Genomic DNA, 24,715 nt, shown 5'->3' on the forward strand with positions numbered 1-24,715 from the left:
CCGCCCCATAAACAAAAAAAAAAAAAAAAACTCTCAAAAAAAAACCCAGAAAAATACATCAAGACTTTTCTGACAACCCAATAGTTTAAGTATGCTATCATATTTTTTTTTTCAGGGAGAGAACAAATACCAAATAACTAGTTTTGTTAAAACATCAAAAGATAGGGGTACCAGCAGTTGGTATAATGGCTATGTCACTGGACTCCCATGTAGTCGACTGCCATTGACGTCCTGGACCCAGTGGCTTAAACTCACGCCAGGCATGTGTGTGTGTGCCCAAGATCCCGAGAGGAGAATAGAGGAGAAGGGACTGCGGTATGGCCATCTACCTAGGGAGGGGTGGGGTGATTCCTCATTTTCTGTCTCTCTGTCTCTGTCTTTCTGGCGAGCACATGCGCCATATAGCAAAAATGTCTCCAAAAAAAAATAATAATAAAATATCAAAAGACAATGTAATAAAAACTATAAAATAAAAAAGATCTGTAAGTTGGCCCAACCTGGGCCGTGGAGGTTAAGGTAACTGGATTCCACATGGTTGACTACACAGTTTGAGTCTCAGAGCTAGCGGCTTGAAAAACATACCAGGCGCATGTGCATGCATACCCAAAATCCCAAAAGGAAGAAGGGAGAAGGGATTGTGGTATAACCATTCCCCACAGAGGGGTGCTTCCTCACTTTCTCTCCCAGGCAAACACATGTCCCCTCTAGCAAAAAAAAAAAAAAAAAATTAAATTCATAAGCTTTTACTGTCCAAGAATAATTGCTAATTTACTTATTTTGAATGAGTAAATACCAGTTTTGTAGGATTCGTGGATAATATCTTCAACTTGTTCAGCAAACCCTAAATCTAACATTTGATCCACTTCATCAAGCACAACATGGCGTAGTTTAGAAAGATCCAATCGGCCACTTTGTAGATGGTCTTTGATTCGACCAGGAGTCCCAACCAAGATGTCAATACCATTTCGAATATGATTAACTGTGAATAGAGAGAAATGCCAGTAATACATAAAAATCAACATAATTTTATTTAAAAAAAATTTAAATAGCAAATGTATCTTTCTACTATTTACTCACTTTGGCTTTGATATGATGTCCCACCATAAAAACAAGCCACGCTGAGTTTTCTAGTTATATCTTTGAAGTCTTTGGCTACCTGGTTTGCCAGTTCCCTTGTTGGAGCCAAAACAAGTACCTAAGCAAGAAGTTTAAAGAACAAAAAGATACTTATCTAAAGACTTAAGAAATCTGGGGCTGACAGGTGGCATGATGGTTAAGGGTGCTGGACTCCCACATGGCCAACCACAGTTCGAGTCCCAGATCTGGTGGCTTGCTTTCTCACTTTGCTTTTCTCTCTCTCTCTGGCCAAATTAAAAGTAAATAAATAAAGTGAAATAAAATAATAATAATAATAATAATAATAAATTCAAACTGAGAAGACTTTTTAAAAGGTATATTTAAAGCTACGAATCTTGAGGACCAGCAGGCTGCATAGAGATTAAGGCACTGGACACTCTCAAATGGCCAACCACAGTTTAAATCCTGGACCGAGTGGCTTGTTTTCTCACTTTCTCTCTCTCTCTCTGATCAAATTAAAATAAATGAATGAATAAATAAAGTTAAATAAAATAATTCTTTTTAAAAAATTAAAAAGGAAAATTAAAATAGGAATCTTAACATCAATATCATTAAGTATTTAAAGATAGGATACAAACAGCATAAGAATGAAAGCTTAATTAATTTTTATCCTCCCTTACTTCCTTTAGTTCCCTTCAAGTCAGTTTCTCAGTGAGGTTTCTAAGCCTCTTTTCATCTCCCCGTTTCTCTTTATTATTTCTCCTTAGCACTAAGAACCACCTAAGATATTTATATTTTATATTTACTTATTGGCTGATTGTCTATCAAACCCACTAAAACGTAAGCTCCATGATGGCAGGGATTTATATCAGGCTAGGTCGCTGTGTTCGTCGTACCTCAAGCAGTCCTTAGAACAGAACAGATATTCAAAAAATACTTCTTAAGCTAGCTATGGTAACACAGTGTTAACACAACACTCCACAATGCAGAAGGCAATATGAGAAGGTCCTGGGTTTACATCTCAAGGTCTAACTGTGCACTCCACGTGCAAGCATGAGTGCCCAAGATCCTGACTGGCTGAGGCTATGGGAGGAATTACAGAATTCTGTTGAGGAGTCCTCCTTATCCTTTCTCTATCTGTCTCTCTTCCTCTCATGAAAGAAAATAATCTACTTTTTTAAAATAATATACTTTTTAAATTATTAAATGAGGGGCTGGCAAGTGGCATGGTAGTTGAGGGTGCTGGACTCCCACATGGCCGACTGTGGTTTGAGTCCTGGACCTGGCGGCTTGCTTTCTCGCTCTCTCTCTCTCTCTCTCTCGCTCTGTCCCTCTACAGTTAAATTAAAATAAGTAAATAAATAAATTAACAAAATAATTCTTTAAAAAAATTAATTGGGGAGACCAGCAGTTAGCGTAATGGCTATGTCGCTGGACTCCCATGTGGCCGACTGTGGTTCAAGTCCCAGACCCGGCGGCTTAAACTCACGCTGGGTGCATATGTGTGCATTCCCTAGATCCCAAGAGGAGAATGGAGGAGAAGGGACTGTGGCGTGGCCAACCCCCCTGGGGGGGTGATTTCTCGCTTTCTGTCTCTCTGTCTCTCTCTGTCTTTCTGGTGAGTGCATGCACCCTATAGCAAAAACCTGTCCAAAAAATAATAATAAAATAATAATAATAAATTGGGGCCAGCATGTGGCATGATGGTTAAGGTGCTGGACTCCTGTATAGCCAACCTTGGTTCAAGTCCCGGACCTGGCAGCTTGCTTTCTCATTTTCCCCTTCTCTTGCTCGTTTTCTCTGTCTATTTGGTAAAATTAAAATATAATAAATAATAGTAACAAAATTAAATAGAGAAATAATTTTAAAATAAATAAGTAAAATTGTTAAATGAATGTCAGCAGGCACTAGTGCTTTACATGAATTATCTATTTGACTCTCACAAAAACCCCAAGGGGTGGTGTTATCCCAATTTTATTCATAAGGAACATGAGTCTTAGAGAAGTTAAAAGTCTTCACCTAAATCCAACCAATGGAAGTGGTAGAGCTAAAATCTCCACTAACACTGTACTAGCACAAAAGTTTTTAAAGGCAGTGTTGGGACTGTATCTTATTTTATTACTTAAGTCCTTCCTAACTTTACCCAAGAAATAGAATCCTCCAAATTAAGTCCTCCTGTAAGCCAATGCACCCAACCTGATTTGGGATAGCTGAACCAAAGTCATTGTGATATAGTGATACTTACATATGTAAATTTGCTTTTATACTGTATTACTACTCAGGAGTTTTTCAAAGAATAAACTGCTAATACTTTTACTTATGAACCTATTCTAATCATGTTGCTGATTCTTTTTCTTCACTTTTAGAACCTTAAAGTACACATAGATCCTAACAAGGTCAAATGTTAGGCTAAAAGTTTCCCAGTCCCCTCTACTGGTTGACTATACTATTGATAAATTAACACAGCTCTCCAGTACCTTCAATACAGAAACCAGCACTATCAATTCTGTCATTCTCTTTTTTTTTTAAGAATTATTTTAACTTTCTTTCTTTCTTCTTTTTCTCTCTCTCTCTCCTTTCCTCTCGTCCTCCCTCTTTCCTTCCTTCCTTCCTACCTGCCTGCCTTTCTTTCTATTAATTTGACCAGAGAGGTGGTGAGGGGGCGGGGAAGAGGAGTGAGAAAGCAAGCCACCAGGTCCGGGACTCAAACCACAGTTGTCCATGTGGGAGTCCAGTGCTCTTAACTACCACACCACTTGTCAGCCTCTGTCATAATCTTCTATTTTTTTTTTTTGGAGAGGTTTTTGCTATAGGGCGCGTGTGCTCGCCAGACAAACAGAAAGAGACATAGAGACAGAAAGCGAGAAATCACCCCCCCAGGAGGGATGGTCACGCCGCAATCCCTTCTCCTCCATTCTCCTCTCGGGATCTTGGGCCCGGCGTGAGTTTTAAGCCACCGGGTCTAGGACGCAAACCGTGGTCGACTACGTGGGAGCCCAGCAACATAGCCATTACGCTAACTGCTGGCTCCCTGTCATAATCTTCTTAAAATGTCATCCAGTAAAGTAAGTAATATTGAATATTTACTGAATAACCAAAAAACATATCTTCAGGGACCAGCAGGTGGCATGGTGGTTAAGGCGCTGGACAGTCCCACATGGCCAACCATGGTTTGAGTCCCAGACTTGGTGGCTTGCTTTCTCACTTTACTTCTCTCTCGCTATTTGTGTCTCTCTCTGGTCAAATTAAAATAAACGAATGAAAAAATAAAAATTAAATAAGTAATTATAAAAAAATACCCACATCTTCAGAAAATTCACTGAAAGGGTCAGGACTAAAAAAAAAGTCAATATACATATATTAATTATAAATATACTAATGATAAATATTCCTAAACTATACTGGCCTCATAATATACAGATATCAAAGGTATCTACGGCTCCATATACATTCCACTCATACCTGATAACTATTTCATTTTAGCTTTGCTTGAAATGTTTTATGTGCATATAAACATATTTTGATGTTAGAACCCAAATTTTCACTTTATGCCACAGGCTATCTTTTGCATGCTATGCCACACTTGAACTAGTATACTTTCTCTTTTCCATCAATGTTGTAAACTTTTACTCTTATATTAGTTACCTTTGGTGAGCGGCTTTTTTTAACCATTTCTTGATTTCTTTGGAGCCTTTCAATCAAGGGGATAGCAAAAGAGAATGTCTTTCCTGTTCCTGTCCGTGCTTGAGCAATTAAATCTTTTCCTTCATACACAGGAACAAAGGTCTTAACTTGAATAGGAAAGAGATATGTTACCCCTCGACCTGTAAAATAAAATGTCATTAAAATATTTAAGATCAGTATTAGAAAAAAATATATTCAATTGAAAATGCCAATCCTGATTCCATGATGTCTGCCTAAGAGGATACATCACCTAAGAAGAGTTACAGTTATTCCTATCTCAAACAGAAACTGTAAAAAAATTAGTCTCAATTTTTGACAAATATTCTTACATCTAACTCTTAAGGTTAAAAACAGGTCAGAATAATGAAAAAGGTGATGTAGAAATAACTGTAGTTCATGAAGAACTATTTCTCTATGTTTTTTATATTATTTTTGGTCAGGAAAGGCACATGCATTAAAAAAAACAAGTAGATTTTAAATTACAAATGTATTACAATTCATAGTACCTTTTAGAAGCTTTATAGTCTCTTCAGAAATAGGGAAATTGGAGAAGTCCCCTTCTTTCTGTTCACGTGTTAGGATCTGTCAAAATGAAATCAAAGTTCTAGACAATATAGTTTATATTCAACTTTTACCCTTTTGACAACTTTAATTTTACTAAATGGGCTGACGTGTGTATAAACATTATTTAGATTAAGGACCAGCAGTTAGCATAATGACTGTGTCGCTGGACTCCCATGTAGTCGACCACGGTTCAAGTCCCGGACCCAGTGGCTTAAACCCTGGGGGGTGGGGAGGAGGTGATTTCTCCCTGTCTCTCTGTTTCTCTCTGTCTAAAAAGAAAATTTAAAAAAAAAATTATTTAGATTAGGGGCTGGCAGGTGGCGTGGTAATTAAGGGTGCTGGATTCCAACATGGCTGACCTCGTGGTTGATGGCTGACTGTGGTTGAGTCTCAGACCTGTTGGCTTGCTTCCTCACTTTCCCTCTTGCTCTTTCACTCTTTCTCTGGTCAAATTTAAATAAATAAAGTTAAGTAAAATTTTTAAAAAAGAGAAAGTGGGGGTCCAGCAGGTGGCATGGTGGTTAAGGGGCTGGACACTCCCACAGTTTGAGTCCCAAAGCTGGTGGCTTGTTTTCTTACTTTTACTCTCTCTCTCTCTCTCTCTCTCTCTCTCTCTGGTCAAATTAAAATAAATGAACAAATAAATGAAATTTAATAATTATTTTTAAAAAAGGAGAGAAAACGATCAACTTTTAAAAAAGAAACATTTAGATTAACTTACAAGGAAAACTAGTGGGAAATTCTGCTAATTTCAAAAGTCTCCCTTTACAGGCAGCAGGTGAAGTGTTGGTTGGGGAACTGAACTCCCAAATGGCTGACCACAGTTCCAGTCCCAGACCTGGTGGCTTGCTTTCTCACTTTCTGTCACTCTCTCCAGTCAAATTGAAAAATAATAATAATAAAAAATAAAATTGGATACTTTTTTCCTTAAGAATTACTTTATTTATTTACTTATTTTTTAAAATTTGACCAGAGAGGGACAGAGCAAGAGAGCAAGAGCCAGAACAAGCAAGCAAGAAGGGGGCCAGCAGGTGGTGTGGTGGTTAAGGTGTTGGACTTCCATTATGGTCAACCATGGTTTGAGTCCCAGACCAGGCAGTTTCTTTCTCACTTTCTCTCTCTCCCTCTTGCACATGAGGCTTATAGAAAATTAAAAAGCAATAGTGATAACAAATAAATTAGATAATGTTTTATTTTGAGAGTTTTTTTTTTGCTATAGGGCATGTGCTCTCGCCAGAAAGACAGAGAGGGGTAGAGAGACAGAAAGCGAGAAATCATCCCCGAGGGGGGACGGCCACACTGCAATCCCTTCTCCTCCATTCTACTCTAGGGATCTTGGGCACACATGCACATGTGCCTAGAGTGAGGCCAGCAAATGGCATGGTAGTTAAGGCACTGGACTCCAACATGGCTGACTGCAGTTCGAGTCCTGGACCTGGTGGCTTGCTTTCTCACTTTCCCTCTCTCTATCTCCGGTAAGTACATTATGTCCTTTCGTAAACTCAAAAATTATAATAAATAAAATTAAGTAAATAATTCTTTTAAAATAATGTTACTTGCTTTAGCACTGAGTCACAGTAGGACCTAAAGATCATTTAAAGTTGCCATCACTACAGAAGCAGAAAAAGCAAAAGGCAAAATACACAAAGTCAAGAGACTTTCTATTCTTCATTGCAGAAGGTGAGAAATCAATTGATGAATACTGGTAGGAACTGAAATAACCATAAGAAAGGCAAGTAGGCTGGGCCAGCACTGTGTAAATCCAGGCCATGGTAGTTTCAAACACACACTGGGAGCATGTCCCAAAAAGAAGGGACTGCAGCATGACCATGCTCCACTGGCCATTCAGGGTTGCTTTCTCTCTCTCTCTCTCTCTCTGGTGAACACTTGTGCCTTATGGCAACTTACTATTTTTTATTTATTTATTTTTTACGTTTTTGCTATAGGGCATATGTGCTCACCGGACAGATATAGAGAGGTAGAGAGAGGGAAAGTGAGAAATCAGCCCTCAGGGGGATGGCCATACCACAATCCCTTTTTCTCCAAACTCCTCTCTGGATTTTGGGTAGGCAGGCACATATGCCTGGTGTGATTTTCGAGTCACTAAGTCTGGGATTCAAACCATGGTTGGTCATGTGGAAGTCCACCACCTTAACCACTATGCATAGCAATTTAAGAACAAAAAAAAAAAAAAAAGGAGTAGGTGACACTGATAAGCAATTTGGAAAAATTGTTTAGGAACCCAAATGCACAGGAGAGATTAAAATCTGAGCATCCCCTATCCCAATCCAAATAAAAAGACAACACAATGAAAGAAACAAGGGTTGAAGGAAAAAAGGCTCAGATTTCAACTTGCACAGACTCTCACATCCATCTATCAAAGAGTACTGGACACTAAGTAGGAAATATTACAGAATCAATTCTAATTAGCCTAAAAAAATCCAATCAGCCTGTATTTCAAGGTAATGTCAAGTACAAAATAAGTATCCATACCTCCTGTAATTTATTATCACTTGATTTATGAGAACTATCTAAGGATGATGCTCGCATTGATTTTTTTTCATACTCATCAATATCTCCATTTGGCAGGCCTTTTCTTCTTGACTTATGAGATTTAGAGAATGCATCTGAAAGTCTACTAAATCCCTCTTCAGTGTCTCCATTTAGTTTCTCTTTCATTTTAGCTTTTTTGGACTTGGGAGCATCCAGGTCATCTCCAACACCATTTTCTCTTGTTTCTGATTTCTCATCTGAGTCATAATGGTGTCTTGATTTCCTTCTATCATTCTGTAGACAAATAAAGAAGCAGTGATAAGAGGGTCATGAGGTATCCTTTTAAGACTCCACAGAAATTAGACTCCCCAACCAGTTAAGCTCAATCTACAGTGATTTTCAATACCTACCTGACAGAAATCCAGGATAATTCATATCACCAAACTCTAAGCCTTGCTGGGGTACTGTAATTCTCAGCCCATCTCCTGCATTCTCAAAACTCAGCATTTAGCTCTAATCCCATTGTAAGATTTAAGGGAAATTAAAACAATTTCTTCTCAGGGTCATCAGGTGGCATGATGGTAAGGTGCTGAACTCCCACATGGCCAACTGCAGTTCAAATCCTGGACCCGGCAGCTTGCATTCTCACTTTCCTTTTCTCTTTTCCTCTATCTTTCTCTAGTCAAATTTAAAAATAATACTAAAGGGACCAGCAGTTAGCGTAATGGCTATGTTGCTGGACTCCCATGTAGTTAACCACGGTTCGAGTCCTGGACCCGGTGGCTTAAACTCATGCTGGGCGCATGTGCGTGCATGCCCAAGATCCCGAGAGGAGAATGGAGGAGAAGGGACTGTGGCATAGCCATCCCCCCTGGGGGGGTGATTTCTTACTTTCTGTCTGTCTCTCTCTGTCTCTAGCTGGTGAGTGCACGTGCCCTATAGCAAAAAACTCTCCAAAATAAATAAAATAAAATTGAATAAATAAAACTTAAAAAAAAAAATGGAGGCCTGTAGGTGGTGTGGTGGTTGAGGTGCTGGATTCCCACAAAGTCAACCACAGGTCAAGTCCCAGATCTAGCAGCTTGCTTTCTCACTGGCTCTTTCTGATCAAAACTGAAGAAGATAATAATAAATAAAATTTATAACTTTTTTTTTCTTTTTTTTTTTTAAGCTCCTTCTTGGCAAGAGTGATAATCCCAGAATCACAAATAAAAAGGAAAAAAAAAAAAACTTCTAATATCTTCAAAAGAAAAAAATTATATATTTATGGAATACCTACACAACATTATGTATTTTCAGCTTATCTAAAGCTGTATTTACAATTCTGTAAGAGACATACAGATCCGGAACCCTTACCCAAAATTCCAATACCCATAAAGCTCTGTAAACCTAAGTTTTGGGTATGAACAGGTGGCATGGTGGTTAAGGTGTTAAAAAACTGGACACTCTCACATGGCTGATCATAGTTCGAGTCCCAGACCTGGTGGTTTGCTTTCTCTCTCTCTCTCCTTCTCTCTGGTAAAATTAATATAAATGAATGAATAAATAAAATAAATTATTCTTTAAAAAAAAAGCTATGGGTCGACAGATGGCGAGATGGTTAAGGACGCTGGACTCCCACATGGCTGACCGTGGTTCGAGTCCCAGACCTGGCAGCTTGCTTTCTTACTTTCTCTCTCTCTGTCCCTCTCTGGTCAAAAGAAAGAAAGAGAAAGAAAGAGAGAAAGAAAGAGAGAGAAAAAAAGCTAAATTTAAAAAAATTCTTAAAAAAAAACTTAAGTTTTTTTGGTAACTTACTTGAAGGCAAAACCTTGGCTGACCTAAACTCATTAGATAGCAAAATCTGACCTAAACTAATGTGAGGCTATTTGTAGCCTTTATTTATTCCATTTAATATGAATACTCATATTTAATATTAAGGTGTCAAGTTACAGGCCCAAATCCTGCTGGGATTGGGTATTTCTAAAAATCTCCAGAATTCTGAATTCTAAACACATCTAACTCCAAGGATTTTGAATAAGAAACAGTGAACCTGTATTACCTTTGCCATTTTCTTGTCCTTTTAGAGAGAGATTTTTGCTATCGGGCACATGCACTTGCCAGAGACAGAAAGCAAGAAATTGCCCCGGAGGGGACGGCCACACCACAATCCCTTCTCCTCTATTTTCCTCTTGGGATTTTGGGCACGCACACACACGTGCCTGGCCTGAGTTTTAAGCCACCGGGTCCAGTACTCTAACTGCAGTCAACTACGTGGGAGTTCAACCATGTAACCATTATGCCATCTGCTGGTCCCTACCTTTGCCATTTTATAGATGAGGAAAAGGGAGTTCTCAGAAGTTAAATAACTTGCCAAACATCTACAACTGGGAATACTTACAATTCTTTCATGTTAGAAGTGGAGCTAGATCTATTTAACTTGAAGATCCATGCAATTTGTTAAATTTATTTATTTTATTCAATATTATTATTATTACATTTGCTATAGGACACATATGCTCACCAGAAAGAGAGAGAGGGGGCAAATGAGAGAGCAAGCCATCAGGTCCGGGACTCGAACCACAGTCAGCCATGTGGGAGACCACAGCCCCAACACCATGCCATGTGTGGGCCCCAGATCAATGCTATTTTTACATTATGCTTTTTCCCTGAATTTTGATAATTAACAGAAAATAAATAACTAAACCAAACTATGTATAACTCCAATTATTATACTTCCATGGAATAACAGTAATCCTAGAAATTAAGAAACAGTTTTTATTTAGTAAGTAGTATGTAAAAAGAAAAAAAGCACTATTCTTAAACTTTGACTTTAAAATACCAAACTGATGGGGCCAGCAGGTGGTGTGGAAGTTAAGGCAATAGATTCCAATATGGTCAACTTTGCAGGTCAAATTGCAGACTTGGGGGCTTGAAGATCATACCACACACGTTTTTTTGGAGAAGGGATTTGAGACGTGGCCATCCCCCTTGAGGCTGGGAGGTGATTTCTCACTTTCCCTCTCTCTGCCTCTCTCCAATGAGCATATGTGTCCTACAGCAAAAACCTAAAAAAGAAAAAAAATAGCCAAACTGATAGCCAGTGTTTTCCTTTTTTAAATTATTTCTTTAATTCCATTTGTTATTGTTGTTATTTTTTAAATTTGATCAGAGAAAGACAGAGGGAGTGGGAAAACAAGAAAACAAGACAGCAGGTTCAGGACTCGAACCACGGCCAGCCACCTTTAACTACCATGCCACCTGCCGGCCTCCAGGTGGCCAGTGTTTTCATATTTGTAAACCATGAGTCATTATTTGGAAATCTAGCACATCTTCAGAATTACTTAATCAAATCTTTAAAATAAATGAGATATCAGTAGTTAGTGATAATAAAAATTACAGGATTAGCCTGTGGCCTGCTGATTAACCAACCTGGATCTCACATGCTCAACTGTGCAGTTTGAGTCCCAAACCTAGTAGCTTGAAAAACACACCGGGCATGTGCACGTGTGCACAAATCCTGAAAGGAGGGAGAAATGGAGAAGGGACTGTGGCATGATCATTCCCGAAGGGTGGGATGCTTTCTCCTCTCCTCTCTTTCTTTAGCAAGTGCACATGCCCTCTAGCAAATTAAAGAAAAATATTACAACCATCAAAATTTTCACTTACACAATTTTTATAGTGTTTTCATATGTAATTTTCTCATCAACAAAACAGGAATTGCAGGGGACTAGAAGATGGCATAATGGTTACACTGCTGGACTTTCACGTAGTCAACCACAGTTCAAGTTCCGGACCCGGTGGCTTAAAACTCATGCTGAGAACATGTGCATGCGTGTCCAAAAATCCCAAGAGAAGAATGGAGAAGGTATTATCGCATGGCCATTCCCCCTGGGGGGATGACTTCTCACTTTCTGTCTGTCTCAGCTCTGTGATAAGCACATGCACCCTATCGCAAAAATCTCTCTAAATAAATAAATAAAGGAGTTGCTACAAAAACTGAGTAACATGGTATGTGTGAAAATACTTAGCAGTTATGGACCAGCAGGTGGCCTAGAGAATAAGGCACTGGATCCCACATGGCCAACTGAGCAGTTCCAATGCAGACCTAGTGGCTTGAAAATCACATCAGGAACCTGTGCATGCATGCCCAAAATCCTAAGCAGAGATTAGAGGAAAGGGGTTACAGTGTGGCCAACCCCTCTGGGGTGATTTCTCTTTCACTCTTGTTCTGTCTCTCTGCTGAGTGTTCACATCCTACAGCAAAACTTAGGAGACAAAAAAAAAAAAAAAAGCCTTGCAGTTACCACATTACTACATCATTTGATCCTTAGCTGTACCAGCCCATATCTCCCTAAACCAAAAGGTTCTACAGAAAAACAAGATTATTTATAGAATTAGCCTTGGGGTTTAAATTGCTCCTGGGCCATGTACATCAGGGACAAGTTGAAAGGAGGCAGAGAGACCTCTAGGTCTAAGCCCAGCAACATGCCATGGTGATGAAATACATTATTCCATGTTGTACCCACAGTGCTTGACACTCTCCATTTCTTTGGTTTCTATTAAACTCTGTATTTCCTTCTTATCCTCTTACCTTTATTACATCTTCTGCAATGGTTCCTCTCCCTCCTCCTTCTCCTGTGGATGTTCCTTAAGTCTCTGTTCTCTATGTACACTTTTACACCATTTCTTTGACTCCAACACACACTTGCAGACTCCCTTCCTCATTTCCATTCTAGTTCTAAGAACCTAAGGACCAGATCCATATCTCAACATATCTGAAACAGTTATCTTCATTTCGATGTCAGACAACCATTTTAATGCCCTATCTCCATTAGTTGGTATTCCATTATGTTTTCAAATTTCTAGTTATCTTCCATAGTTAAAGGGCAATCAACAGGTATTCTGGAAAATTTACAATAAGCAAGCTATCAACTCACAAGTATTTACTAAGAATTTCCTGAAATGTAAGGATGGACAAGAATTCTTTTCCTGAACAATCTTTGGAAGGTAGCTAGAAAAGATACACACAGGAAAAATGACCTAACTTTTCAAGAAAGTCTACAATAAAATGCCAATTGCATGATAAAGACAGACACTGGAACAAGACTTCAAAGGGGAATGGGATTACTATACAAAAGGGTGGTTAGAAAAACACAAATTACAACTTGAGAGATGGATACGATTTGGATGCAAAAGGAAAAACAAATATTTCAACAGGAGTCAAAACTAATTGCTTGATGACTCCACCTACAAGCTACTCTAGGTTCTGACAGAGTCAAATTCATAGAGACAGAAAGAATAGAGACCACAGGAGCTGCGAGGAGAGGGAAGTAGGGAGTTGGTGTTTAAAAGACAGGGAGTTTCAGCTTAGGAAGATGAAAATCTTCTGGAGATGGATGGTAGTGACAACAGCAGAACATATGAATATATGTAATGCTACAGAACTATGTTTAGAAAAGGGTTAAATAGTAAATATTAAGTTACATATATTTTATCGCAATAAAAGATAACTGGTTGGCTGAAAAGACAAGATGATCAGAGCGATAAAGTCAGAGGGATAGATTCTGCTCTTTAAATTCCATACTTCTGTCAAATATCAGCCTTCAGATACTGCTACCTTATCTTCCTCAGCAATATTTTCTTTTCTCCAGGTCATAAGCCTCCAGCATAAAATTTACCTGTGCATTTTCAGCACTTCATAAGCCTCTAATTGTTCAGGATTTTTTAAGGGGCGGGAGTGGAAGGGAGGATGTCTCTAAAGCTCCTATACAGATTCCTTGACAACAAGGACTATTTCTTATTTAAAATCCTTGTGCTCAGCAAACAGTCTGGTACAAATTAAGCTCATAAATACCTGTGGATTGAATGAAAATACTGACAGTAAGAGCTATTCATAACACAGCCCACACGATCTCCACCAAAGCCAATTCCTAACAATGCTGTGACACTTTTATATTTAAGCCTCTACATACTATTTCTAAAGGTTTGTAAACCTAAGATCGCTTTCCCCAAGATTCTTGCACACATTCTTGCACACAGGACAAGGAGACAGAAAAAAACACATATTCAAGGCAATCTTTTTCGTAATCATCTTCTAAGATGGTCAACGAACCCCAATGACAGGCCTCGCTGCTTGAGGAAGAGGAAAAGAAGAACAAGACTCTGCGGTGATGGGAGCTTGAGTCTGGCCCTCTCTTCTGAGATTCAGGCGCCAACGGCAAGGGCTGAAAGGCCAAGGGAGGACGGACCAAAGCCCAGGGCCGTCCTTCTCCAAGTCGGGAGTGTGGAGATGGAAATGGTCCCGGAGCTATCTCAGAGGGCTGAGGACGGCGCGAGGGGAGGCCCTCTGATGCTCCGGCCCGGTTCTGACAGGCCATCATCAGGTACAGTTCCCCTCCCCGCCCAAGCCGGCGCAGCCCAACAGGAGGCGCGGCCCATCCTCTGCGCACCTTTTGCCTCTCCTTCTTCTGGTTCTCGGACTCTTCCAAAGGTGCTTCCAGCTCCATAATGTCCCCCCAGAGGAGTTTCCCAGGCATTACTGGCGGCCACCACCTCCCTCAGAGCACAGTGGCCACAACCACCCACAGTCAGCGACAGCGTGAAAGGAAGCGGGGGCAGGGCGGCCGCCCGCCGGGGCCGTGCGTCACTTCCGGTACACGCACAGCAAGGCTAGGGGAAAATAATCCCGGATATTCTCGGTCTAAACGCTCCTCTTGCGCCGCAACCTGTCAGCCAATGAGTGTGCGAGTTCGCTACTGGCCCACCCTCGTCCTGAACTGATTGGCTTCTAGAGTAAAGCCCTCGCCAATCTCCATAAAGGATGCACGCACTGTTTAGCATAAACGATTCGGTTCGCTGCCCCTCCCCCACTCGAACAGTTCTCTCGGCACCGCGGAGACGCTTCGGGGCTTCCCAGTGTGCGCTGGCCGGGCTGGCAAAGCCCTCAACGGTGGTGAAGAGAGGCTGGCGCGCGCGGCGTCCTGCCGCGGGGACAGTCTCGTGTCACGGTGGGTGGGGAGCGCCACGCGCCCCCTTGCCATTCACCGCCGGAAGCTGCTGCCCCCCAGTCCCACCCATTGCGCTAAGGGGCGCGGTGAGGGGGGGCACATTAACGTCCAACGGCTTCGCGCGAGGCCCACGGCCCGACATTGGTAGCGATTTGCTGGCTTCCAGACTGGAACCGACCCCCTTGGAGTGAAGGCCGGGAGCAGACACCCTGAGGTCCCAAGAAACGACTCTATTTGTCCAAAGTCACACGCTCAATTAGTAGCACAGAGAAGACTTGGAGAATTTTATCACCGTTTTGGGGGAAGATGTGCCCATGAAACAGAATGAGTAGGAAAACTCCCAAGAAACCCGTTTCTGCTTGAGAAAACAATCCCAGATGCCTTAGATTGTGTATTTTCCATAATACAAAGATTTAATTTACTGGTAGTAATTAACTGTCCCCCCAAATTAACTGTCCCACCCTAAACAAAACTAAAACATTTGACAATGCGGAGGTAACTTCCTTAGCCCATACCTTTTCTTAAATGCCCTACTAGTTAGTTGGCTTTAGTTGGCTGTTGATTTTTCTCTTCATAATCTCTTCAACCCAGCTACTCTACTGTTGCGTGGAAAGCAAGACCCAAATACAGGGGCCAGCAGGTGGCCTGGTGGTTAAGTTGCTGGGTTCCCACATGGCCTACTATGGTTTGAGTCCAGGACCTGGCAACTTGAAAAATAAACCTGACCGGACCAGCAGATGGCTAAGACTCCCATGTAGCCAACTGGTTAAAGTTCCAGACTGGTGGCTTAAACTCATGCCGGGCTCGTGTGCATGCGTGCCCAAGATCCCGAGAGGAGAATGGAGAAGGGATTGCGGCATAGCCACCGCCCCCACACCCCATTTCTCGCTTTCTGTCTCTGTCTTTCTGGCGAGCGCACGTGCCCTGTAGCAAAAACCTCTCCAAAAAAAGAAAGACAAACGTGACAGGTGTGGGTGTATGCCCCAAATCCCAAGAGACTGGAAAAGAAGAGATTACAACATAGCCATCTCTACACCTGCCTGGTGATTTCTCACTTTCCTTGTCTCTCTGGAGAGCACAGACACTCTATAACAAAGGAGGGGCGGGGAGGGAATTGAGATGTAGCTGCAGGAACACATTCACAGACCCCTTCCTATATATAGTGCATCAAATGACTTATATGGATTCAATACTATGAACATAGCAAAATGTCTAAATAGTAGTTGTGCATCTCTAGACCTGTGCTTTTCTAAATCTTGTCCAACTCATATCCACTTGCAATTCTTTATTTATTTTTTTAACATTTATTTATCTATCTATTGTGGTTTTTCAAGCCACTGGGTCCAGAGCTCAAACTTCAGTTGCCCATGTGGGAATCCAGCATCTTAACCACCATGCCACCTGCTGGCCCACACTCACAATTCTACCATGGTAAAGTCTTTGTAGCCCTACAGCATTACATGCATATAAACAGGGTGTAGATGTGGCCAAGACTGCCACTTATAAAATTAGGGAAAAAGACATTAATATCTTATGGTAAAAAGTCAAACAGGATGAAGTAATGTTTTAGCTCACAGGACTCTTGGGCATTCACTTCTATGTCAGAGATCCTAAAAGGAGATCTGAAAATGCAGTATTAGACTGTTTCTCCCTATTTAAGTGAGTAACAAGTATATAGCATTTTCCAGAATAACTGAGGCTTGTAAGACCCTAGAAATGCTGCTTTCCTAAACTCTTAAAATCACTGAACCCCAAAGTTCAGGTGCCTGTGTCAGGTGGCAAGGGAAATGTAAAACCGATGCATAAGTAACCTGACCAAGGAGTGGCTTAGCTAAAAAAAATGTGGAATACCATACGTATGTTCTCAATAAATATTATCCTGTCTCAATCAATTAGAAAACTTGGGAATCGGGAAGTGGAAATGGATAGACATTTTTTCCTCCAGATTCTCAATAACGAATCTTAAGAGATTTGTGTCTGGAGCTAGCAGGTGGTTAAGGCACTGGACTCATAAACAACTGAATATGTTTAGAGTCCTGGACCTGGCGGCTTAAAACTGAAGCTGAGCACATGGGCATGCATGCCCAAAATCCCTGGAGGAGAATGGAGAAGAGATTTTGGTGTGACCATACCCCTTGGGGGGTGATTTCTCAATTTCTGCCTGCGTCTCTCCAGCGAGTGCACACACTCTATAGCAAAAAATCTCTAAAAAAATAATAATAATAAAAGATTACCTTTGTCTTTGGCCTGGGCTTTATAAATTCTGACTTTTAACTCTGTGACCTTCAAGATATGAAAACATGATGACTACTTCTAAACTTGCCTGTTTACTTTCAACATGACAGGACTAGATTTCAATTTTTACTCCATAGTTAGAAAGTAGAAGGTAGAGGGACCAGCAGTTAGCGTAACGGCTATGCCGCTGGACTCCCACGTAGTCGACCGCGGTTCGCGTCCCGGACCCGGTGGCTTAAACTCACGCTGGGCGCATGTGCTTGCGTGCCCAGGATCCTGAGAGGAGAATGGAGGAGAAGGGATTGTGGCGTGGCCATCCCCCCTGGGGGGGGGGGTGATTTCTTGCTTTCTGTCTCTGTCTGGCGAGCGCACGCGCCCTATAGCAAAACCTCTAAAAAAAAGAAAGTAGAAGGTAGAGCCCAGCAGGTAGTGTGGTGGCTAGGGCCGCTGGACTGTCCATGTAGCCAATCATGGTACGAGTCCCAGACCTGGTGGTTTGCTTTCTCCTTTTCCCTCTCTCTTACCCTGTGTCTCTCAGGTAAGAATGCCTGCCCTGTAGCAAATTAAATAATAATAAATAAAATTAAATAATTTTTAAAGAAAAAGAAAGTAGAAGGTAGAGCCCAGCAGGTAGTGTGGTGGCTAGGGCCGCTGGACTGGCCATGTAGCCAATCATGGTACGAGTCCCAGACCTGGTGGTTTGCTTTCTCCCTTGCCCTCTCTCTTACCCTGTGTCTCTCAGGTAAGAATGCCTGCCCTGTAGCCCATTAAATAATAATAAATAAAATTAAATAATTTTTAAAGAAAAAGAAAGTAGAAGGTAAAGCTATCAAATGCAGTACCTAATGTGTTCAGAGGAACCGAATCATCATTTTCAAATGCTATGACATGGACTTAAAAGGATGTGCTTTTGGTCCCCTGGAAGGACCAACATGGGGAGAAAGCGGGCATAATTTCTGCTCATGGTCTCTGGTCTGTACAGTGACACAGGGAGAGGAGTTAGAGGTACATCAGCACCTTTCATCTCAGTATGGGAAAAATAGTTTAGTGTCAGATTGCCAGGTGGCATTGTAAAACCTTATGGGAAGCGATGCTGATCACAGTGCTAACATGAGGAAAGTTAGAAAGTACAGTAAGAATTATTTGATCTGCAACAAAATTTACATTTTTATTTTTAAAGAATCCAGGGTTGATCCTTTTTTTTTTTGAGAGGTTTTCGCTATAGGGCGCGTGCGCTCGCCAGACAGACAGAGAGACAGAAAGCAAGAAATCACCCCCCAGGGGGGATGGTCACGCGGCAATCCCTTCTCCTCCATTCTCCTCTCGGGATCTCGGGCATGCACGCACACGCACCCGGCGTAAGTTCTAAGCCACCGGGTCCGGGACTCGAACTGGGGTTGACTATGTGGGAGTCCAGCGACATAGCCATTATGCCAACTGCTGGTTCCCTTTTATTTTTTTGAGAGGTTTTTGCTATAGGGCGCGTGCGCTCGCCAGAAAGACAGAGAGACAGAAAGCGAGAGATCACCCCCCCAGGGGGATGGCCACGCCACAATCCCTTCTCCATTCTCCTTTCGGGATCTTGGGCATGCACACATATGTGCCCAGCGTGAGTCTAAGCCATCGAGTCCAGGACTCGAACTGCGGTCGACCACATGGGAGTCCAGCGACATGGCCATTATGCCAACTGCTGGTCCCAGGGTTGATCCATTTTTTAAAAAAGATTGGTATGACGTGAAAACTCCTGCTATGTTCAACATAGATACTGGGAAAACACTAGTCACCAGGAATCGAGGAACCAAAATTTTGCCTGATGGGCTTAAGGACCGTGTGTTTGAAGTGAGTCTTGCATATCTGCAGAATGATGAAGTTGCATTTGGGAAATCCAAGCTAATCACTAAGGATGCTCAGGCCAAAAACTGCCTGACCAATTTCCATGGCATGGATCTTACCCATGACAAAATGTGTTCCGTGGTCAAAAAATGGCAGACCATGATTGAAGCTCATGATGTCAAAACTACTGATGGCTATTTACTTCGTCTCTCCTGTGTTAGGTTTACTAAAAAATGCAACTATCAGATACAGAAGACCTCTATGCTCAGTATTACCATGTCTGCCAAATCCAGAAGATGATGGAAATCATGACCCAGGAGGTGCAGACAAGGCTTGCCAGTCCATCTACCCTCTCCACGATGTCTTCGTCAGGAAAGTGAAAATGCTGAAGAAGCCCAAGTTTGAATTGGGAAAACCCATGGAGCTTCAAGGTGAAGGTAGTAGCTCTGGAAAAGCTATTGCAGATAAGATGGGCACTAAAGTTGAACGGGCTGCTGGATATTAACCACTAGTCCAAGAATCTGTTTAAATTTCAGAATTTTAATAGTGACAAATGAGTCCTATTTGTGACCCCAAAAAAATGCTATGACATGGAAATAAGTTAACCGGCACATATAAATTGATCAGGGGACTTGGGAGGCAGAGGATAGTGCTGAGAGTGTAAGGAGAATCAGAATGGAGGGAAGAAGGTATTTCTCCAGACTGTTAGCCATATTACCTTGATCAACTCCCTTCTAAAACCTGTTGTTAGTAAAGTAAGGACAATAATCCTGGCAGGGCAGGAAACTGGGAGAGTCAGCTGACCTAACTCCTAAAGAAATGAGGTACAGAGTGCTTACCTTAGCTTGAGGTTTTGACAGCTTTGGAAAGGAGACACCTTCGAACCCATCCAGTACATGTATATTTATGTATCTATCTTGCTCCTAGTTCAAACCTTCAGAATAGCTTTTTTTTTAAGAGGTTTTTGCTATAGGGCGCGTGTGCTCACCAGGCAGACAGAGACAAAGAGACAGAAAGCGAGAAATCACCCCCCCAGGGGGTTTGGCCACACCGCAATCCCTTCTCCTCCAATAGTTTAGTGTCAGATTGCCAGGTGGCATTGTAAAACCTTATGGGAAGCGATGCTGATCACAGTGCTAACATGAGGAAAGTTAGAAAGTACAGTAAGAATTATTTGATCTGCAACAAAATTTACATTTTTATTTTTAAAGAATCCAGGGTTGATCCTTTTTTTTTTTGAGAGGTTTTCGCTATAGGGCGCGTGCGCTCGCCAGACAGACAGAGAGACAGAAAGCAAGAAATCACCCCCCAGGGGGGATGGTCACGCGGCAATCCCTTCTCCTCCATTCTCCTCTCGGGATCTCGGGCATGCACGCACACGCACCCGGCGTAAGTTCTAAGCCACCGGGTCCGGGACTCGAACTGGGGTTGACTATGTGGGAGTCCAGCGACATAGCCATTATGCCAACTGCTGGTTCCCTTTTATTTTTTTGAGAGGTTTTTGCTATAGGGCGCGTGCGCTCGCCAGAAAGACAGAGAGACAGAAAGCGAGAGATCACCCCCCCAGGGGGATGGCCACGCCACAATCCCTTCTCCATTCTCCTTTCGGGATCTTGGGCATGCACACACATGTGCCCAGCGTGAGTCTAAGCCATCGAGTCCAGGACTCGAACTGCGGTCGACCACATGGGAGTCCAGCGACATGGCCATTATGCCAACTGCTGGTCCCAGGGTTGATCCATTTTTTAAAAAAGATTGGTATGACGTGAAAACTCCTGCTATGTTCAACATAGATACTGGGAAAACACTAGTCACCAGGAATCGAGGAACCAAAATTTTGCCTGATGGGCTTAAGGACCGTGTGTTTGAAGTGAGTCTTGCATATCTGCAGAATGATGAAGTTGCATTTGGGAAATCCAAGCTAATCACTAAGGATGCTCAGGCCAAAAACTGCCTGACCAATTTCCATGGCATGGATCTTACCCATGACAAAATGTGTTCCGTGGTCAAAAAATGGCAGACCATGATTGAAGCTCATGATGTCAAAACTACTGATGGCTATTTACTTCGTCTCTCCTGTGTTAGGTTTACTAAAAAATGCAACTATCAGATACAGAAGACCTCTATGCTCAGTATTACCATGTCTGCCAAATCCAGAAGATGATGGAAATCATGACCCAGGAGGTGCAGACAAGGCTTGCCAGTCCATCTACCCTCTCCACGATGTCTTCGTCAGGAAAGTGAAAATGCTGAAGAAGCCCAAGTTTGAATTGGGAAAACCCATGGAGCTTCAAGGTGAAGGTAGTAGCTCTGGAAAAGCTATTGCAGATAAGATGGGCACTAAAGTTGAACGGGCTGCTGGATATTAACCACTAGTCCAAGAATCTGTTTAAATTTCAGAATTTTAATAGTGACAAATGAGTCCTATTTGTGACCCCAAAAAAATGCTATGACATGGAAATAAGTTAACCGGCACATATAAATTGATCAGGGGACTTGGGAGGCAGAGGATAGTGCTGAGAGTGTAAGGAGAATCAGAATGGAGGGAAGAAGGTATTTCTCCAGACTGTTAGCCATATTACCTTGATCAACTCCCTTCTAAAACCTGTTGTTAGTAAAGTAAGGACAATAATCCTGGCAGGGCAGGAAACTGGGAGAGTCAGCTGACCTAACTCCTAAAGAAATGAGGTACAGAGTGCTTACCTTAGCTTGAGGTTTTGACAGCTTTGGAAAGGAGACACCTTCGAACCCATCCAGTACATGTATATTTATGTATCTATCTTGCTCCTAGTTCAAACCTTCAGAATAGCTTTTTTTTTAAGAGGTTTTTGCTATAGGGCGCGTGTGCTCACCAGGCAGACAGAGACAAAGAGACAGAAAGCGAGAAATCACCCCCCCAGGGGGTTTGGCCACACCGCAATCCCTTCTCCTCCATTCTCCTCTCGGGATCTTGGGCACACAACGCACACACACCCAGTGTGAGTTTTAAGCCACTGGATCTGGGACACGAACCAAGGTTGACTACATGGGAGTCCAGTGACGTACCATTACACTAACTGCTGGTCCCTTCCAGAATAGCTTTTTAAATGTTTAACCTTGGTCCAGCAGATGATGTGGTAGTTAAGGTCCTGGATTCCCACATGACAGACCATTGTTCAAGTCTCAGACCTGGGGCTTGAAATTCATGCCAGTGCATATGCACATAACCCCAAATTCCCAAAAGGAGAATGGAGGAGAAGGGATTGTGACATGATCATCCTCCTCGGGTAATGATTTCTCACTTTCCCCCTCTCTGTCTGCCCCTGTCTCTCTTCCCGGAAAATACACACACGCTATGGCAAAACCTAAATAAATAAAATTTAACCTTTGGAGGAAGGTCTGTTTCTTTACTTTTTTTTTTTTTTTTTAAGAATTGTTTTTTATTTAGCTTGCTTGCTTGCTTTATTTATTTATTTTAATTTGACCAGAGAGGGACAGTGTGAGAGAGAGGGAAAGTGAGAAAGCAAGCCACCAGGACCGGGACTCACAGCAGTCAGCAGTCCACCATGTGGGAGTTCAGTGCCCTTAACCACCACACCACCTGCCAGCCCCTAGCTGGTTACTCACATAGATTCTGAATCAATCAGTAAAAGAAAGGGTTTCAAAGTCATATGAGTTAACCCCAGAAGAGGGCACCATTATCCAACAAATGTTTATAAATTGCTTTTGCTAAAGAGAGAAAATGCATGTAAGGTTTCAAAGTGGGAGAAAAATCTTAAGAGGCCAGCAAAGTAGTCATGGGTTTGTCTTTAATATTTCTAATTTTTGTTTCATGAATCTTATTTCTCTTCACCACCCATCTTAGGCAATAAAGGTAACTGTAGATAGGTCATCAAGATGTATTGATTCCCAATTATAAAGCCTTTTCAGGTAACTGTAGTGAGGTATTCAAAGTGTAATGACTCTCAAACTTGTCACTCCCACAGGCTCTTTCCATTGTTTCCTTAGGGATCTGACATTTTGAAACTTTTATCAGCTAAATTGCATTTAGTAATAATTTGTGTGGGACCGGCAGGTGGCGTGGTGATTAAGGCGCTGGACACTCCCACATGGCTGCCAGGGTTCAAGTCCTGAATCTGGTGGCTTGCTTTCTCATTTCCTTTCTCTCTCACTCTCACCCTCTGTCTCTCTCTGGTCAAATTAAGAAATAAATAAATGAATAAATAAAAAAAATAAAATAAATAATTTAAAAAAATAATTTATTTGTGAAAATTTTTCTAAGCTTTGCAAAAGATCCAGTTTAATAGTATCATGCCAGCATGAGATAGTGCTGCATTATTCAACTGGTGTTTTTTTTTTTGAGAGATTTTTCTATAGGGCATGCTTACTAGAGAGACAGAGAGAAAGAGAGAAAAAGCGAGAAATCACCCCCCGGGGGGGATGACCACGCCACAATCCCTTCTCCTTTCTTGTCTCAGGATTTGGGGCATGATTTTCAAGCCACTGGGTCCAAGACTCAAATTGCACAGTTGACCATATGGGATCCAATGCCTTAACCTCCACATTACCTGCTGTCCCCATACCTGGATTTTAGTAGCAGATACTTTCTATAATCTTGACTCAAAGGATTACAAGAATCTGCAATGGAGAAGTTCTAAACATCCTGACAAAAAACGGGACCTGTATAGTAGGCCTTGTATTTACCTATCAGGCACATTTTATAACTATACAAATACCACCTTGTCAGAAAAGTCATAATACATTTTGTATAGAAAAACATAGAAAATACGTCATGACTTTTCCAACAACCCAATATATATAAATATACACATATATAACAATACTGGGTCTCTCCTACATCGGACATTTCTGAAAGAGTCACAGTAATCCTTTAAGTCAATATCATTACCATCTCCCTTTTACAGATGAGAAAACTAAACCAGAGAAGTTCGATAACTTGTTACATCACACCGTTACCAACAGTTGGAATTGGATTAAAAATTGTGGCTAACTCCTAAGCTCACAGGATCAAGCCGCCTTGAGAAAAACAATTTTCTCACTAGAGAATAGACTGCTATGAGGAAGAGAAATCAAGAACTGAAGTTTCCACAATAAATTATTATTGGATAAAAAGTGCAGGTCATTTATTTTAAAGAAGAATCTCCCAAACAACAATTTAATAGCACATATTCCCATCGTTAATATCTATGGTGAGATGAGCAAATGGTGTAATGGTTACATTGGTGGATTCCCATGTGGCTGACCATGGTTCAAGTCTGGATCTGGTGGCATCAAACTCACGCCAGGCATGTGTGTGTGTGCCCAAAATCCTAAGAGGAGAAGAGAGAAGGGACTGCAGTGTAGCCATCCCCCCTGTGGGTGATTTCTCACTTTTGTCTGTCTCTCTCTCTCCAGTGAGTGCATGGGCCCTATAGTAAAAATATCCTCTAAAAAAAAAAATCTATGGTATATGACAATCTTTGTAGAAGGGAAGTTTATTGGTTTCATAGTAGGCTCATTTAATCTAATTAGAGAATGTCATAATGCATTCGGTGGCAAAACTAGATGGATTTTATCTATACCTTGATGTGACTAGAGCCACAAAAGACTGGGTTCCTCAGCTCTACTAAGAAACTTGTCACAGTCCAAAAGTCAAAGACGAAACACATTTCTTGGCGCTCCTTTTCCCAAGCATTGGCAATAACAGTGCAAAAGAGAATTGGAAACAATACTCAGGAATCTTGCATAAGTTCAATATTTCACAAGATCTGCAAACCTTAATACCTTAGAGTTAAAAGGACTTTGGAATTACTAGTTTAACCATCTTGTTAAGCTAAATACTGGATATCCCTCCACAACCT

General features: G+C 41.5%; 1 protein-coding gene and 2 pseudogenes across 2 annotated transcripts in view; 2 read left to right on the forward strand and 1 right to left on the reverse strand.

The window, feature by feature from the left end:
• Window positions 1-14,444, reverse strand: part of DDX50 (DExD-box helicase 50) — a 41,286-nt gene extending 26,842 nt beyond the window's left edge. The window contains exons 1-6 of one of the 2 annotated variants that reach the window (XM_006148935.3): window positions 14,250-14,444; window positions 7,819-8,112; window positions 5,268-5,343; window positions 4,723-4,901; window positions 1,078-1,195; window positions 794-979 (exon numbers count right to left, since the gene is read on the reverse strand). In XM_006148935.3, the coding sequence (XP_006148997.1) occupies window positions 794-979; window positions 1,078-1,195; window positions 4,723-4,901; window positions 5,268-5,343; window positions 7,819-8,112; window positions 14,250-14,336 (940 nt within the window). In that variant the 5' untranslated portion in view covers window positions 14,337-14,444. Of the gene's footprint in view, window positions 1-793; window positions 980-1,077; window positions 1,196-4,722; window positions 4,902-5,267; window positions 5,344-7,818; window positions 8,113-12,391; window positions 12,882-14,249 lie in introns of those variants that run through there. The other variant, XM_027772042.1, reaches the window with a different exon arrangement.
• Window positions 14,445-18,791: 4,347 nt separating this feature from the next.
• LOC114007879 (40S ribosomal protein S3a-like) lies at window positions 18,792-23,999 on the forward strand (annotated as a pseudogene).
• Window positions 20,641-21,268, forward strand: LOC106734912 (40S ribosomal protein S3a pseudogene; annotated as a pseudogene).
• Window positions 24,000-24,715: the final 716 nt, after the last annotated feature.

The sequence above is a fragment of the Tupaia chinensis genome, unplaced genomic scaffold (assembly GCF_000334495.1).
Source record: "Tupaia chinensis unplaced genomic scaffold, TupChi_1.0 Scaffold000250_1, whole genome shotgun sequence".
NCBI classification, from domain to species: Eukaryota; Metazoa; Chordata; class Mammalia; order Scandentia; family Tupaiidae; genus Tupaia; species Tupaia belangeri.